Below are 19,176 nucleotides of genomic sequence, written 5' to 3'. Positions count from 1 at the left end.
GAATAGAACTCTTTTTTCTTGTTTAACTCAAAACTAGGGTTAGATTACGATCTACTGCAGGTTAATTTTTTCCGGAATCCCATAACGAGCCATTATCGAAACATTTTCTCAATTACGGTTTCCATTCGAGTATTGTGGAGTTCTTCAACTTCGAGATAACGAGAATATTGATCTATAAATAAGACGACGAACCACGCTGATCTCTCTTTGAAGAGGTTCCTTCCAACTTTTTTCCAAGAAAGAACTGCTTTCATTGGTAAAAGGAGCTGATGACACGTACTATCTTAAATATTTCACACCACCGTCTGTCGACCAACCTGCCCATCGTACAACCTCATTAATTTGCTGTGGCAGTACGTTTCCTGTATCCGAGTCATTCCTGTATTTTTCTAAAAATTTCATGTTCTAAACCTGAAAATTTGAATTTTTTTTATCTGCACTGTCTTTCTTACATAAACGCCCACACCAGTTTAAATTATGCTTTCACGCACAATAATAGATATCGATCGCACACTATTGCGACAATTTAGCAAATGACTTAACACACAGTGGCAGAATTTCCTTCTTCGTCCAGCACTTTTTTAAAGGGTACATCACCTATTTCAAATTTAAAAATTAATTTGAAAAATATATCATTTTCTCCAAGACAATGTCAGAAGCGCTTCAAATACTATAGCGTAAATATAACAAATTCCGAAGGTGAGGTTATATTCAAACTCAATGAATTTATGTTTATTTTTTTTTAACAATAATTTCTACTTGCAGACGTTTAAAAAATGAAAATTTAAATTACAGAGAGCAAGATTTTACTCTTGCTACCTTCATTCGGGAAGACAAGGGATAAACGTAGAAGCATAACCATACCTCGATGGAAAGCATCTAATTATTTCACGATTCCTTCTGATGGAACCACAATTTTGAGAGATTTTTGGAATGTTATTGTGTCATCGATATATATGTTTTCACTCAATTTTTATCTGCCACTCCTAGTGCGATACTGTCACGTATAAAATAAATATTTTAGCCTTCCATAATAATTACATTTTTCTGTGTTATTCAATGCAGTTTAATCTGTTCTTTGAGTGGGAATCGAATTTCTACTGATAAGGGTAGTAGTTACATTCTTTTTCAATAGTGAGACTGAATGCGCGAACAATTTTATGTGATTTCATTCCTGTTAAGTAGGTAAATTAGAGTGTTCACCTGTTCAAGTTCAGAATTAGTATTAAGCGTCGATGTTAAACGAAACCTGCGGAATTGGAAGCACTAATAATATATAATGAAGATAAAGTTCTCAGATTTATTGCAAACAGTATACTTGGAGTTGGTCATTAATAATTTGTCTAAATCCTTTTACACTTCAAGTTAACTGTATCAACTTCTACAGGCAACTACTATTAAAGACAGTTGCTTTACAGTTCTGCACAACTCTTCTTTTTTAGGTTATTTTTTCATTATATTGACTGATATTCAAAAATGCTATTAAGTTCAAACTCAATTCTTAAAAAACGTTATTATATTGTGGTTATGCTATACCATACTAGAGACTATTCGAATCAATCAGAGTTCATTGACCGAGAATAATAATTTATTCAGCACAGTATCTGTCCATACAAAATGAATCTTTTTAAAACTTTTTTCAGATACAAACCATCCTTTCCTATCGCAAGGTTGACAACTCTTTCAGCGAGCATCAAATGCTGGGAAGTCATTCCGCCACTGTGACGATTTTAGAAGCATTGACCAAGGTCCAGACATATTTCAGCATCGATCCTGATCTAATCCAAGCCATCAAGCGTTGGGTGCAACTCCGCCAAGAAGACGACGGTCGATTTACCCCGCTTCCCGCGGACATAAAATTACCACTATCCAAACATTCCGAATTTATGCGAAAGAACTTAAGCTCGGAAACTGCTCTACTCGAGCACGTTGTCGAAATTACCGCCGACACGGTCATAGCGTTGTACGAAATCGGAATAGAAAGCGACGTCGATTCCGACACGTTGCAAAAAGCAAAAATATTTTTAGAAAACAGCTTACCTAAGCTGCAAAGACCCGAAACGATAGCTGTTGTGGCATTAGCTTTAGTTCTGGTCCGCAGTGCCACCGCGTCCTGGGCAATCGAGAAATTAAGGAACGTCTCCACAACAGAAGATGGGGAATTCGGTTGGCCGCATTTCGTTCCACGACGAGACGCCGCCGATTGGCTGTATGAATCGGAGGCAGGAAAAACACTTAAAGAACCGTTAGCAACCACCTTGGATGAATACAAAGCCTCCCTTCACGCGCTATCCACTTTCTGCATAATCGGGGATTTGAAATTTGCTGAAAGTGTGGCGCGGTATTTATTCTATCGATCTCACATGCTAGATAAACATCCCGAATTACTGTATCAGGCTGTAAAAACTTTCACTCAGTACGATCTATTAGCGAGAGATCGACATAGAGCTTTAACGGTTTCACTAGCAACTTCCGGAATGGAACTTACAGACACTTTAGAGCTGAAGCCAGATAAGCCATCGCAAAGACTACACTTGCCTAGTCTTCCTACCAAAGTTTTTGTCTACGCAACAGGAGCTGGATGCGCTACTATACAGGTATGAATCTTTTTATAATTAAAAGTTAATTGCTAATTCTGCTATATCCATTCAAGTAAATAAATATTTTCTTTTGTTGCGCTCGTTTACCGTAATACATTTTCGATTAATCTAAACAAAATCATATAAGCATTAAAGCATTTTAACATATAGTTTGCAAGATAATTTACATTGACTAAATAACGCTTCAAAAATTGTAATACCTATAGGTACATTTTTTCCTTTTCACATTTTCTATAAGTTTACTTTACTACGTATATGTGCATTCTTTTTGTTATTTTCAGCATGTAAAACCTTTCTTTATGAAATTATATTAAGATACAGGAAAACTATTCAGACGAATATAATGTCTGCGAACTAAAATAAAATTAAAAAACAATTTTGTGATATTCGTCAGTCTGATAAAACATACAATAATGTGTGAAACTTTTAAATTTAATACATTGTTGCTATAATTTCTTAAGTCAGTTCTGTTTTATGGAAAAAAATATTTTTACTTTATATTTCCTCGGAAAGTTTGCGTCTCTCCCGCCGTTCTATCCCGCAGTGAACGCTGACATTTTATGACAAATTGTATTTAACTTTTAGATAAGATTTAATGCTAGTTGCAATATGAAATATAATAGAAGTATTAACATTATTCAGTAAGGGATCAGGGTTCACGACGGGAAGGAACCGCTGGAGGGACGAAAAACTTTCCGAGCAAATTGTACCTTTAATTTATGTCCGTCTATTAATACAAATCTAGCAAAATGTGAACATACCTGTTGTTCTAAAGCATTTTTTTGTCTTAATTAAAACTTTCACTTTTATTATCTAGTTACCTTTAAATTTATTGTTAACATAAGTCTTTTTTTTTCAACCAAAATGTGCTCCGGAACACAAAAACTATCAATGCTCTAGAATTTAATTTGTGGCATTGAACCATAACTTCCGTAAAATAGGGCTAAATAACTCATTTAAATTGACTGCAATTGAAATAATGAAAAATCAGACTACACAGCAAAATATTCACATATTATTCAGTCATATAAATTTTAACACTTATTTTGTTGGATTAACAGCTAGGATAACAAAAATGTAATTTTGTTAAAGTAAATTTAACCTGGTGATGCGTTAAAAATCATAAAATATATATTCTGAAAACACATGCATCCCGCCAAAATTATGTATTTACACAGAATTAAAAAAGAAAACGTCAAAAATACAAAATTTGAAATATGAAGTGTGGTTGTCAACAAAATCGAACCCTAAGTTATGTGGTTTTTATAGCGGAATGTGTTCAAATCCAAAGTGGTGAACCCCAAAGTTGGAAAAATGTCCGTAACTCAAAATGCAAAATATATAGAAAAAAATGTTTATTCCTTGATTCTGGATAGGGAAAAAGTGTGGAGTAATAGACTCACTTCCCAGCTACGAAAACCCTCTTCACTCTTTAAAAATTAAATCAAATGTTACAAATTATATTTACACACACAAACACACAAAAATAAACACACAAAGAAAAAAGAAAGAAAAATTATCATTAAAGTAACAGGATGATGAGACACAAGTTATATCGGTGATGTCACGGCAAATTTAAGTAAGAACAAAAACCATAGACTATACGGGAATCCAAATCATAGACCACGGTTCAGAGCTGTCGCTACGTTTGGTTCTTATGGCGTTGTCAAACATTTTTACAATGTAATAATCCATTATTATTAACACACTCATTGTTATGAAATTTTACATATAAACAATCCACGACTATCGCTATATAATGCGATGACATTTTTTTAAGGTTTATCATTATTTTTTTTTTAAATATTTATACCACGTATTTTTAAAAATCAACATCTCACTTATTTATGGAAATTTTGGAACGCGATTTCCACCACTGTTTATAGCTTACAAAACTCAAGACATCATACATTTTCGACTTTTCTCTTGGAAATGAGATACAGTAAAAAGAAGCTTGTGTCTTAGAAGCGGCTAGAAGCTTCTTTTTACTAACAAGTTTGAAAATTCTCGGCATAAGTAAACTTTTTAGTTATCCAATTATCATGATACTCCAAGTCAACAAACAATACCATGGTCTTTCATTTGCACAAAATATAAGTTCTAAAAACAAAGTTTTTTTTATTCAACATAAACATAATTAGGTGAGATAAAATTAAAAGAATGTCTTAATTTAAAAAAAACATCCCTATAATTGTAATAATAATTTTCAAATACACTCACAAATTATTATAATAACCTCCTAATTCAAAAAATTCTAGTTATATCATTCTATTCAATATTTTAAATTCACAAAATCAGCTTTTTTACATCATGGTATATAATTTTATTTTGGTATTTCCCAAAAATTGGTCGACCAAATTGCTTTAGATTTACATATTAAAAGGACACAAACTGCCCGAAGCAAAATCTACATTTTAAGGTGATTTATATTTAATTAACAAGAGGCAGTTTACATAATAAAAATTTTGATTAGATGAATGCAATTTTGGAGAAATCTCAAAAAACAATGATAATGAGAAAAATGATATTTTTAAAAATCCATAAGTCAGTGTTTGGTGGGTTTCTCTTCAAAATATATTTTTGTCATAAACACGAAGTGCTATTAATGATAAATTAAAAACGTATACGTTTTTAGTAACATAACTAAATATTGTTGTTTAGACAAGCAGAAAATTTCAATTCGTGTAGTCCACAAATTTTTAGAAAATAGTTTGTACTCCAGATTGTTCAAAAATTATGTTATACATTTGTTTATAAATTCTATCTTAGAATGATTTGTTTAAAAACTGAACAAGCTTATTTAAAAAAAACGGTTTTTTCTCATTTTGTGTGCCATCAAAAATGTTTCGACTAATTTTATGATGTGTGACTGTCGCATTTCCTTTATTAGTAATAATAATAATATTAATAGTTTATGTTTAAAAGAACAATGTTCCACAAGAAACAACAATATGAAAATTACGCAAATATAAGGTGGTTCAAATATGGGAAAAGGATTAACAAACGTAGTAATTTGTTGCTTTAACACATTCTCTCAGTGACGAATGGATAAACAGTTAGCCAACTTGAAAGGACAACCTGTTAGGGGTGGTGACTGAATGTGTCAAATATTGCTAATCAAGCATATTTTACAACTCAAGGAATTTGTCATACTGGAAAATTTTCTACACACACATCGCCTTTAATACATAGAACCATAACAAAAGTCGTTATAACCTTTATTATGATTAATGTTCTTCACAATGTTGTTATAAATATTATGTAGTATCAATTGATAACAATAATTACTTTTATATAACAATACTTTCCATTTCCAATAATCACAATCCTAGACCGCCTTTTTCATTTAAAGATCAATATTTTGCAATTGTGCGATCTCAAGCCGATAGCATGACCTATAAGCCACCCAGAGGGGTGCGTTTGAAGTGTACAAACTGTTTTCTGCAGGTTCGATTGTATAAACGCCATGTGACACTGACAATTGTTCAAACTTGGTTTTGCGGTTAAATTGATTTATAAGCAACTTTAACAGACTATTAGGTCAAAATCATCTAGACAGGATCTTACAAATAAAGACTTTCCACGGTAGTTTACTATGCTGTCCGTCAGTCATACCTATATCAACCAGATGACAGGTGACGTCGTAAGATCAAACATCCATCGGCTTGAGAGGAGATATAAAATCTAGCCGTGTTAGCCATTAACGTTAACGACACTCAAGGTGCTAGAAATAATTATTACATAAATTTGTAATTAATCGAAAGCACTTTAAAATGATCGACATATTAAATTAGAATACTGAATATGTTACCTTAATTAATCAAGTTAAATTCTTAAGTAACTAACAACCACTTTAACATATGTTAACGTAAGACCAGTAAAGATACAATCAATATAAGTATGTACATATAGTAATGTCCTACTAATAGAATACTTTAAACTCAACAATGTTGTTAATTATTATTTATTGTGATAGAATTTGAGCAAATATCTTCCTCATAAGTTCAAATATTGATTCAGTTTTAGAATAGATAGGAAAGGAACGAAAGAAAAATATGGAGATAATATAAGAAGTGTACTCACCACAAACGAAGTATGCAAAAATAAAAATGCAACAAAGTATTTTAATTACACAATTAATAAATACTTTTAAGCTGTAACAAGGGTTTTTGTATATTTATAATCTCAAAAAATTGAATCTCTCAAATAGACTAACATTACGTTTGATTTTTCAGAATGAATTTCGTTCTTTCACCAAATAACTATAATAAAAAAATGTCTCCTCAAAACCTGTGAATATATTTTTGTATCGACTATTAATACTCTTGATATTTGCAGGGTAAAGTATCGTACTCAACCTACTCCATTAAGAATACAACACCACTGCTCGAGCTATGGTCAGGAGTAATTCAAGAAATTCTGCCTGATCGCAGTTCTGTCGATGAAATAGAAGGAAAACTTCCCATGCTTAAATTAAAAACATGCTTCAGTTGGAAGGGTTTAACGCCCTCCGGTATTTTGCGTCTGGAAATTTCTCTGTTCTCGGGCTACGAACTAGCTACAACTCCTCCACAGCTATTGAATCCACCAGAAGATATGTCTGAAATGCAACATAATTTCCACGACAACAAATTGTGGTTTATTTTTGCCAATATTTCTACTTTATGCCCGGTTTGCGTACAATATATGGCTCGGAGCGCCTTCGTAATTTCTTCCCTTCGTCCAGCATATGCCAAGGTATTTCCTGCAGGTAGACAGGATTTAGCGGCAGAAACCTTTTTCCATACGAAAATTGGAAGCAACTTGTTAAAATCGATAACCGAAGATGATTTGATTACATGGTTTGGTAAAAATAAAACTAGCAGTAGTCAACCGTATTTTCAGGTCCCTGAAAGCTGTGTAAGAGATATTTTGCCAACTACGACCTCAACGGTTAGTACTACAAGTAACACTGCTTCCAGCACTGTCAGTACTACAACTGATTATGCTCCAGTACCTTCACCAAAACTAGAAGTTCTTAGTGTTGCAACTTACACGATTAATGTTGATAATGATTCCATATCAAATGTGAATGACACTAAAAAATATCAAAACTTAACATCAATTACTTCTACAAGTTCGACTAAAATCTATTTAAAAACTACCGAAAGCACAATCGAAGAAAATGTAATACCAAACGAAGAATCTTTTAAGAAAAAACATTCTTTAAGCAAAGAAAAGATTGCTGTATCGATATATAACAACATAACCGAGAATTCCACTGATATACCAAATATTACAACACATGTGAATACGTCTAGTACAACTCCTGATTCTACAATATCTACAAAGCCACCAAGGAATCTTGTCGCAGAGAAAAATATTTCACCGCCAAAGCATGTAAATACTGTGTTACACAACATTCCCGTAAAATACATAGAAAAAGGGACAGAGAGGCTCTCAGAGGAGTCGTTAGCGACATTTGCTCCTGAAATAAAAAATGATCAGTACGTGCTTTTAGATAAGGAAGAACTTTGGGGTATGTTAAAAGAAGTCGTTGACGATCAATTAAGAAAGAAGGCGAACTCCAAAATTGCTGATGGAGAGAAATTACGAAGTCAAGGTTTCACGTAATTATTTCCTTCGTTATTAAAGTGAAAATACGTGTTGTGATTAGAGTATAATTGATGATCTCGTTTTCGATTTGTAAATTGTACATAACGTAGACGATAAACTTTGTGCTGAGTTTATTGATCGGAATGCAGATAATGCTTGGATATTTATGTAGACTCAACCACAATTAGCAATATTTGTAAGTGTCTTTTGGTATTAAAATCAATTACACAATCAACACACTCGGTGGAGAGAAGTGAGTAATTTGTTAACATATTTCTTGTTACTAGAATGTGCCAGCGATGTAACGTCAAAAATGTGATTCCAAATCTGTAGATTGTTGTGTATCTTATAAACAATGTTGTTTACAGCAAAATCCATTTTAAAAATTATACTCAAATGATGTTGTTTAAAATCATTCATTAAAAGGAAAAGAGAGTGTTGACAAATTCTTAATTGTATTTCTATTATTGAATCGTAAGGATTTCAAGTATTGTGAAACCTACACATTCACATTTTAACTTTTTTTCAATTTAATAAATTTAAATGATAGACGTTTAATTATAATGTACAACTTAAATCAATACATTAAGTATTTATACATATTTTACTTTTAGTAATAACTTACTTAACTATATTTATTTTACAAAATACTCACTTCATTAAATTTTACCCTTCATCTTTATGAAAAGCGACAGAGATTTATTTATTAATAAAGTATGATCAAGTACCGCTTCAAAATCAAAGGGAAACAGATTTTTAAATATAATTTCCATGAATTTCTTCCAAGACAAACTTAGTATTTATAATTTGTTAGACTTTCGTAAAGGTAGTATAACGTTATAATAGCACTGTTATAGCTCTTTTAATTTTATTTTATAAAAGTAAAACTATAAAACGGAATTTTTACATAGTAACAACTTCGCGTAAGATAAACATAACATAATACGTTTAGTTACATGTGTACATAAGAAAAGTGTAAATTATCCGCCCATTAATTATAAACTGAAATCATTAAAATGGTAATTGTAAGAATTAAATGTCAGCTGTAATTTAGACGTTAAGAATTCTTTACTGTACATACAGCGCAAATAAGCAAAATGTGACGCATTTTTATAAATGTGCCAAATCGTTCACATTTCGTTGAAAAATAATCCCAATTATAGGGAATAGAATTTATTTTCAACCGAATTATTTACAATATTTTTGTGATTTATTTTACTCGTGTACCTGTATAATTTGATAATTACATCTACGTTGCCAAATATAGCACTAGACAATTAAAAGTAGTATGTACTTCACCTTTTGTTACTTGTAAGATTTATCCAATGAACATCGAAATTTTTATAACCTTACCATTTCGAATTCAGAATGTATATATATTTTTTTTTATCAAGTTGATAATACTTTACATTTTTGCACAAACTTTTGTACCTTACACTTTACAAATTGTCACGATTGACACTTAAATACATCTAATAAGTAAAGTGAAACATGTACACTGCTCACAATTATTAGCATATAGGAGAAAACAATATTATTTTCTCAGTACTAATGCTTCAGCAAAGTTGTATAATGCATTTTAGCTCTATTTTAAATACAAACTGTACGTATTCATGTCATATCAATGTTGTATGATTTATCAGTTCAATAAATTATGATTTTTTAAAATTTGTGAATTTTTTGTAACCTGAATCTCCACTAGATACATTAGTTTAATAAATTTTAAATCCATCACCTTAAAGTTTCCGCAATATTTATGGGCAATAAAGAAATAATACATTATTTTTTAAGTATACAAGTGCTGCAACTCTTTTTCTTCGAGTTCGAATACCATACTAAATCACTCTATATATAGCAACTACAGCAACACTGCCAGCGTATAGTTGGTTGCATATACGACATTTCAATTTTACATATTTTTTAATTCTATGAATTTCACTTTTGCTTTCGACGTCACAACAACAAATCCAACTTCTTCGAACAAATACATAATTTGATTTTGTATATAAGCCGAATATGTTAAAATAAATTTATGTGTAGAGTGTAGACTGTTAAATAATATAAATTATCTAGTTGCCATATATTATCACAAAAACAAATCGGCAAATACAATTAAATTAGTACTTTTCACATTAGAAATCTTGAAGTACCACAATATTTCGTTGCTATCTGTCTACACTCGCCTAAGCCAAGAAAGTATTATTCAAGTCCACCGGCCGACTTGCTACTTTCATCTTTTCTCGACGTTTCATACTCCCTAGAGTACAAAAAAGTGGTCTCCCGTGCCCGAGTTTAAGCTAATGGCATCGGACGACTTGCCAGTTTCAGGTTTTATCGACGTTTCATGACCCCTCGATTTTTATTAGACAGAATCTCCGAAACTACTGGACCAATTATTGTAGTCCGTGTCTCCGAATTTAGAGCAACCCAAATATTTCCTTTCCGAAGAAAACGCTGGCATCCGAACAAATCGCTCCCGACAAAGCCGACAAACCGCCGAGATCAGCCAGGCGTGTCTTCTGATCTGTCATCCATTCTGATCCAACTATTCTCAAACATTTCTCAAAATGTTTCATTCAGTGTTATATCATATCTATAAGAGAAAAAACTTCGTTTTAAATACATCAGTAGGAAATATTCTTATATATATTTTGCTCACTAGGATGATTTTTTTTTTAACAAAATACTTTCCACAGCTATATTGTTATTTAAATGTTTATTTTAAAAATATAAATTTAAAAATATATTTACAAGTTGCTACATAAGTTGCTAAACTAAACTATAATAAATATCGAGAGACAGTAATACAGTTCGTATAAATACATTACATTTCTAACTTTACCACAACATTGACTCAATTTCAACATTTCGCAATTCGTAAACACAGGCATTGTTTGGTAAAACAAAGCCTTTAAACCACCATCATATTCTGTCAACAAGTTTATAATTCTGTCGAAAACTATTACTCATCGCGTATGTTTCGTTAGTGTAAGCAGTGGTTGGAGTTCTTCTCTGGAAAGTCTGTGCAGGAGTAGAAACAGTTTTGGACTGCGTACTGTTTCTCACATTTTCTTTCACTTCTAGGTTGTGTTTATAAATTCTCGTACACATTAAAATTGTGCTAAGCAAAACTAAAAATTCTACCAAAACTGCTGCCAATCCCGTTCCCAAAAATAGAAGAAAGTGTCTTCTGTACCATTGTTGAAGGTGGTCGTTACAGCCCTGTAATTTAAAGGAATATTAATTAATTACATCTAGCCATATCTTTCCATATAAGTATAAAATCGAATAGTCACAAACATATACGTTTTAATGACTGCGTTATTTTTTTAAATTATGGCGGCACAATATAACGTGGAAAGTTAAGAGAAAATATCACGACACCTGCTAATATAACTGACAATATATCCACCCGATAAGTGCGTTCAGGCCGTGGCATTTTTCGTCACTTCCACAAAGTCAAAATTTTGTTATTTTTAGAATCTAGTAGTACATTAAAATACCATAGGATTAAAAGTTACTTTAAAAGGTACCTATACTTGTCTTGAATTTACTACATTTTCAAAACCTAGTAGACGCTCTTTTCCACGAGACAGTGGGCACATATTTATTATATAGTCTATCAGTCCTAAATTGACCATAAATGATAGAGAGATCATCTAATTTCAGACATTTTTAGGAATGTTTACAATCTTGTATATTGGTTTTAACTAGTACTGCAGTCATCATTCTAATACTAATGTTTCTTTCCATAATTTGTCTCTTTTTTATTCTCTTTAAGATTTGGTAATATTCTTTTTGTATAAAAATAAACAGCTTCTTCTAGCGAAAAAAATATTTGGTCTAAATAGGACATTTTTACGAAAAGTCTAATTTTTAAATTTTAGAAAACTTGTAAAAAAATCATCAATTTTTGTTACAAAATACCTTACAATATCACTTAAATTACAGACACTACTCAGAGTACTCAGCATTGCGATAAAACAATCATTATTATTAATAGTATTCTGTAAATACACAAGAAATTCCTAGTTTAGATAAGTGGTCAGACTCATCATTTTAGAGTATTTGGGCCCATGGCTCATACTATATGAAAAAGATTTGTGTTGGAGAAATTTAAGTTTTCTACACAAATAAGCTTCAATTAACCTTAAGGAGGAACTTAATTAATGAAAATTTACGCAAGAAGAAATGTAGAAAACTGTGTCATACGTGTTACGAACATCAAAATAAACCAGGTCAAACTTAACTACTTCCATTAAGTGCATGTAGAATGTAGTTTTTTAAATTGTCCTGTGTATTTTTTTATTTATTTTTGTAGAGATTTGTTTTTTACATACGAATGCATTTTTTTTATTTTAGTAAAAAAAATAAGGAAAAAAGAAAAACACATGCATGACTATAGTTGCCAACTTTTTCATATTCAGAAAAAATGACTTTACATAATCGAGTAAAAAAATATATAAAGTACCGTTTAAGAAAATTAAGTTGACTGTTCTCTTGAAGACAGTCCGCACTCCGCATTCAAACAGACTCATATTACAATATTCTCACAACAATTTTATTTGGTGTATTTGGTTTATTCAAACCTTGCAGAAAATAAGCAACAAAGGTTTTTTATCAGTAACCCTGTATATACCGTGTGTTGTAAAAAATAGGTCCGTAGCTATCTTATTTTTTCAAGTACAACACGTCAATTAGTTGTAAATATAGTAGGACCTGATTTGAAAAATTAATTCTTAACTATCATTTGTTTTTGCCTACCACATTCAACTTTTTTTGATGACACTGTATATATTTCTAGACATTTTTGTACAGATTTTTTTCTGAATTTATTAATGTACCTATTGTACTTTAATACTTTCAGACATTAACAATTTAATGTTTGCTATAAAATGTTTAATAGAGAAGATGGTAATGATGACATCAATACCGAAAATGTAAATGGTATTGATGGTGGAAACTTCTCCAAATAACGACGACAGTAACTCGAATGCAAACTAAGAAGACATCCAACTAACTATTCCAAACGACAAGGACAAAGGTGAAATAAATGGTTTATCCGGTTGTAGTTTCACTAAGAACCAAAAATCACTTATATCAGAAAAACGAAAAATGGCAAAAGCTAATTTGGAAATACAAGCGCTAAAAATGAAACAAAAAATCTATGCAAAAATTTCCTGCTGGAAATGTAGGAGATATTGTAAAAGTACGCATTCTGGATGTTGAGAGACCTAGAAGTGATCTGATAAATTGTTTAGCTATCATAATAGCTGTGCAAGACGATCAGCTTTATGAATTGGAAACCAAACACAGAATATTGTCCCATTTATAATCAAGGAACGAATTTATTATTTGCGAAGAAAAAATAATGGGACTTGAGGAAGTTCCTGACGTAAAAATTTCTTTACGGGAGTATACAAAAAAAAAAAAAAAACATCCCTATGTGGTGGACAAGAGTATAAAGATGCCTTTGTAAAGGTAAATATACATCAAAGAAATGTAAATGCAAAAATAATAGTAAACTATGTAAATCCAAATGCCATAGCAATTCATCTTGCGACAATAAATAATGCCTTTTTTAACATTTTAAAAATAATATGATATTTGGTTGTTTTATCGTTCTGTTTGAAATAATAAAAACGTTCTGGAAGATCTGACTTTATTATTTCTTGTAATATTTATCAATAGAGCCTGTAGATTATGAATACTTGCCGATAAATTTAATAAATTGCATAATATTAATTATAGTAACCAATGTAGTCAGGTATTATGCATAATCTCTGGCTATTATTCATAATTACCCGATTAATTACCTTTACCGTAACATATGCAACACTAATAGACGTTGTATTAATAACCAGAAAAACGCAATAAATACGTTAGACTCTGAAAAATGTATTAGAATTTAGTAGAAATCTCACAGTATATTTTTGCGTCGTTAATGTGCTTTTTTTCCTATCGACAATGTCTAAATCCCAATGTTAACGTACATTTCAAGTTAAAAGTTCTACAAAATATTTATTGAAATTCACCACGCCACTGCAACTTTGTTCTATTTCCAACTTAAAAATAAGTCGCAATTGCACTGAAGTGCCAACTATTTATTTAACTGAAACGAGCACCATTTTACTTTTACTTTCTTCCAAAATTTGTATTTTTATCATTAATTGACATGCATAAACTATAAGTTTCAAACGAACAACCCACTACTTGCTTGTGTAATAAGTAAAATATAAAACTGAATAAAGACTTTTGTAAAATATAGTTTCAAAAGTTTTACCTCTAGATGTCTGTAGCCTTCATGTCTGTTTGGTTCAAGAGCTTGGCACAAAGTTTTATTGATAGGTTGGGGATTTAGATATGCTTTAGATGCATTGTAGTTCTCTAACTTGCAGCATGTCAACGGAATAGCCAATGAAGGACTTAACGGCTGAAGACGCCATAGTGAGGTATCATATTCGTTGGCCGATTCAACTCCACAACAATTGAACTACAAGACAAAGCCAGATTTACATTACCCTTTCCAGTGTTCAAATATCTTACCAAAGTTTGTGCTAAATCGATGGCTGCCGTAAATTGTTCTTGTCCCGCATTTCCATAATTTCGTTGTAGTGCCTTAGTCAAAGCTTCTGGATCTACATCAAGACCAAGACAATTTGGCCAGGCCCAGGCTGTGGCATACACAGCACATTCCCCCACCAGTACAACCATTATTATTAAAAAATACTGAAAATATTCATTATTATTATTGTTGGAAGTTTTATAACTTTAAAGTTTACAGCTGTAAGCATGTAGTAACTATGCATGCAGGAAGCCCAACATCCCAAAATTCCTGTTGATGTCAATATAAGTCCTACAGATGCTATACCGATTCCAATATAAAATAAAAACGGTTGAGGCATTGTCGACAATGGTCCAGACGTCAATAATCGCGACAAGAGGATTTTTTCATTGTCCAAGAGTAACAGCATACCTCCGGTTATTAAAAAAAATCCACAAGCCTGTAAACACATTTAAACTTAAAAACTTGAATAGGTACTTAAAAAAGTGAAAATTGTTTACTCCTACCTTGTGTTAGATTTTTTAAAGGAAGTACTAATATTTTAAATAAAACGTATAAAATTACTTTAAAGTTGATACAAAGATGTTCTTCATAGTTTCTCCATTAATATTATTTCGGTTTAACCTATTTTCGGAGAAATACCAAAGTAAACAATTATCCAATTTAGAAACGTTACCTACTTAGACATGGGAATAAAAGTCTTGTCATTAAACGTGTCTTTCTTAATTGGGGTTAAACAGAGGAAATTATTTAATTTACAAGTCGGAAAAAAGTGTACTTTGTTTATACGTCAGTAAATCAGTAACGACTATGCTTCATTAAATGTTCTACAGCAAAAAATGTTTAAATATAAAGATAATGCTGCTTAAATCTCTTCTTTCAATAACGCATTCTTTGTAAAAAAATGTAAACAAACGAAAAAGAAGAATTATTCAAAAGTTATTTTTTTCAATTTGTATCGCATACGTATAAACAGAAATAACTCAAATTTTAATTATATGTTGAAGTCGATTATTTGCCTAATTTAATCGTAATGGAGAAAAGTTAGTAACTGACTATATTTTTAATTGTTGCATTACCTAACACAACCTAACTTTATTGAGTTCTAAAAAGTTTTTTGTACTGTAAAAACAAATAGCTTTGATATTATTTATACATACGAGGATAGTCCCAGAAATACCCGACCTGACATAGAAGACACAAAAAATTTAGGAAAAGGACTCTTTACTTTTCAAGGTAGTCCTCTTGTAATTCTATACACTTTTCCCAGCGTTGTTCAATGGCTTCGATACCCTGTTTATAGGAAGAATCGTCGAACACCTCAAAATAGCCATTAGCCGCAGATGCCACCTCTTTATTGGTGGCAAATTTTTGACTAGCGAACCATTTTTTCAAGTTTAGGAAGAGAAAATAGTCCAAGGGGCCAAATCTGGTGAATAGGATGTGTGAGGAAGCAACTGGAATTTTAACTCGTTGATTTTGGCCACTACAATAAGGATGTGTGAACAGGTGCATTGTTTTGATGCAGCAATACTTTCTTTTTCGACAAATGCGGCCGTTTTTAATTGATTTCATCGCTCAAATGCAGCAATGAGTTCGCATAATACTCGCTGTTAATGGTTTTGCCTTTTTGGAGAAAATCAATAAAAATGATTCCACGGGTGTCCCAAAAAACTGACGCCATTACCTTGCCAGCAGACGGAACTGTTTTCTCCTTCTTTAACGCTGATTCGCCAGGTCCAGTCCATTATTTTGACTGTTGCTTTGTCTCTGGAGTGAAGTGATGGACCCATGTTATAAATCGACGCAGAACCTCAGCTTTATTGCTGCGAAACATTGCTAAATACCCGACTGAAACACCCTCACGGCGCTGTTTTTGTTCTATAGTAAACAAACGCGGCACTCATCTTGCTTACAGCTTTTTCATGCCCAAATTTTCGGTCAATATGCGATGTACACCACTTTTTGAAATGCCCAACATGTCTGCTATCTCGGGTACTTTTAGTTGATGGTCATCTAATACTCTTTTGTGGATTTTTTTACCATTCCCGGTGTGGTCACATCATTTGGTCGACCACTACGATGTTCCTTTTGGCAGCTCCTACAGCCTTGTTTAAACTCTGCCACCCAATAATTTATAGTTGTAAACGAAGGAGCAGACCCCCCTAAAGTAGAATCCAGCTCGGCTTTGATATTGGTTGGACTGAGACCTTTCAAGTGAAAGTATTGTATCACATAACGATGACCATTTTTTTCCATATTTACAACTTCACTGAGATCAGTCACTATTAACCGCTATAAAATAAGTACTAAATAACGTAGAGCCTTGAAATTTCAAACTTTAGCTTCATAGAGTTGGTATTTTCGATCTAGATAATTTTTGTCAACAAAGGAGCAGCATCTATACGTCAGGTCGGGTATTTCTGGGACCATCCTCGTATATGTAATACAAAACGATCTGCATCTTCCAAATTTCTCACATGTAAAATTATTTACAAGAATTTTGCACATCAGATGGCATTTGTCGATAGGATTTATGTAATAATTTTTTGAGATTACACTGACGTTTTAACATCTGCGCATTAATATTATAGTTATTTCAATGTAATCGGTACGGAAGTCTGAGAAATTATTTATGTAATCAAATCACTAACAGATGCGAGATAGATATATTTTAACTAGGACGCAAATTGAAACATTATATTTTGAATAATAACCTAAAATTAGGCGAATATGAGAAAAATTATTTTTTAACTTAATAAAAATAAAATACTAAAATTTATTTTAAGAAATGTCAAAAATGGTCAAAAAAATGGGTTTCAACGTTTCGTCCACTTTTGTTTTAATTCTCCTGCTAAAGTTTGACGAGATTAATGGAATTAACTTAAGAATCTCATGCTTAACGTAGAAAACAAATTCTTAAGAGCTTGAAGATATATCAAAAATGTACCCAAAACTGTATAATATTGGCGTCATTCTGTGTCAAAAAAGTATAAGTTTAAACTCAATAAAATAATAAATACTGATCGTGTTTTGCGTATATCCTGATTATCCTGGGCATTTTGTGAATGAGAAATTTGACAAAACATTTTTTAATGAAATTGTATTGTCTTGTCTCATTAATTAAATTATTTATTTTTTCTTTCGTTTAACAACCTTCCTTCTGAAAATCCTGTGCCTAATAAAAAATCCGCTTAGTTATCAAAAAACTTAAAAAAAACAAATTTACATTCTGTTCATATGTTTCCATTTTATAATCCCGAAAAGTATAAATTATGAACTACTGCTTGTCTGTGTATTTTCTGTGTTTATAACAAAGGTACGTTTATTGACTTTTTCCGCAAACAACAACAATGCAGTAATTTGTGTTTTTACTTTACACATACTGTGTAAAGTAAATTTGAAAATAATTTCAGTAACGAATTTTGTTAACCAAAAGGGAATGAATTAATAAATGTTACAAGCTACGAAGATTTTAATACGTTATTAAATATGCAATAAAGTAACAACTCACCAGAAGTAAAAAATTGCAAACGGCCAAAATGGCTTTGCTTCCAAGAAGGGACAAAACCGCCATAATCTTTTAAATGTATGCACTTAACCACCTATCTCACAACACATGCTGCTTTGAAACAATAGAACCATTTTTATCATTGCCACCAATTTTCTTTCATTAGTCATAGACACACTACTTGCTGGTACGTGTACAGAATCCCAACAGAGTGCAGTATAAAAGAACAAATATGGATTCAAATCAGACAGGAAGGAAACAACAATTAGCAGAGCATAAAGAAGTGGGGTTGTGGCTCATGCATGAAAAAACATTGTTGATGATGAAAGTAGAAATGCTAAGGATTTCGTTAGTAACGGTTGTAACAAATTTTACGTTTAGTTTTTAAATAGTCTATTTGTAATTTATTGTAAGATAATATCGTATATCTTATTTACCGATCCTGATGGACGTTATGAATAACAATAAAAACAATTGATTCTATTGTATTAATTTCGATGATTACAAGACTTGAACACTAAGACATCTGAAGACACTTTTGTAAGTCCGAATATAATATAATAACAGTGACTATGTATTTAAATAACATCCATACTCACTGATAATGTTAAACTAAACTTTTCGGTCCAAACAAATTACAAAGTAATATTTTACGAAAAAACGAGAACTGTCATACTGTACGGCACTAAGTCTGACTGACGAATGAATTGAATGATTGATTATTATTGAATAAATTGATTGAATCTTTCACTCATTCTTCTCCCGTATAATATGCTGAGCTTTGACCTCCTTTGGAAAAAATAAACTGCACAAGGGCCGATGTAAAATCTTGCGTCAAAATTACAAGTCAATCGGGTTTGCGGTTTGAGGGTTGATAACGATAACAAAACAAACATGCTCTATGC

The 19,176-nt window shown here is 31.7% G+C and overlaps 2 protein-coding genes across 3 annotated transcripts in view; one reads left to right on the top strand and one right to left on the bottom strand.

Moving 5' to 3' along the window:
- Nucleotides 1-9,863, top strand: part of LOC135129199 (C3 and PZP-like alpha-2-macroglobulin domain-containing protein 8) — a 331,377-nt gene extending 321,514 nt beyond the window's left edge. For both annotated transcript variants that reach the window (XM_064056315.1, XM_064056316.1), the window contains 2 exons: nt 1,644-2,597; nt 6,939-9,863. In XM_064056315.1, coding sequence (XP_063912385.1) covers nt 1,644-2,597; nt 6,939-8,213 — 2,229 coding nt within the window. In that variant the 3' untranslated portion in view covers nt 8,214-9,863. The remainder of the gene's footprint in view (nt 1-1,643; nt 2,598-6,938) is intronic.
- A 1,061-nt stretch (nt 9,864-10,924) lies between these two features.
- LOC135129195 (tetraspanin-18B) lies at nt 10,925-18,689 on the bottom strand. Its single transcript, XM_064056313.1, has 5 exons — nt 18,275-18,689; nt 14,978-15,199; nt 14,742-14,924; nt 14,479-14,688; nt 10,925-11,417 (listed from the first exon to the last, which is right to left on the bottom strand). The coding sequence occupies exons 1-5, from the start codon at nt 18,335-18,337 to the stop codon at nt 11,118-11,120; spliced, it is 978 nt and encodes a 325-aa protein (XP_063912383.1). The 5' UTR covers nt 18,338-18,689; the 3' UTR covers nt 10,925-11,117.
- Between the last annotated feature and the right edge of the window lie 487 nt (nt 18,690-19,176).

This window comes from Zophobas morio, unplaced genomic scaffold, assembly GCF_036711695.1.
Source record: "Zophobas morio isolate AGI-343-1 ecotype UQ-CSIRO unplaced genomic scaffold, CSIRO_AGI_Zmor_V1 ptg000014l, whole genome shotgun sequence".
Lineage (NCBI taxonomy): Eukaryota > Metazoa > Arthropoda > Insecta > Coleoptera > Tenebrionidae > Zophobas > Zophobas morio.
This window is presented reverse-complemented; position numbering and strand designations above follow the sequence as displayed.

Coding starts and splice junctions, on each gene's coding strand:
- LOC135129195 (XM_064056313.1), bottom strand. CDS start 18,337: ATGGCGGTTTTGTCCCTTCTTGGAAGCAAAGCCATTTTGGCCGTTTGC. Junction 15,200..18,274: donor TTTGCAATTTTTTACTTCTG/GTGAGTTGTTAC, acceptor ATGTGTTTACAG/GCTTGTGGATTTTTTTTAAT. Junction 14,925..14,977: donor GTTACTACATGCTTACAGCT/GTAAACTTTAAA, acceptor GAATATTTTCAG/TATTTTTTAATAATAATGGT.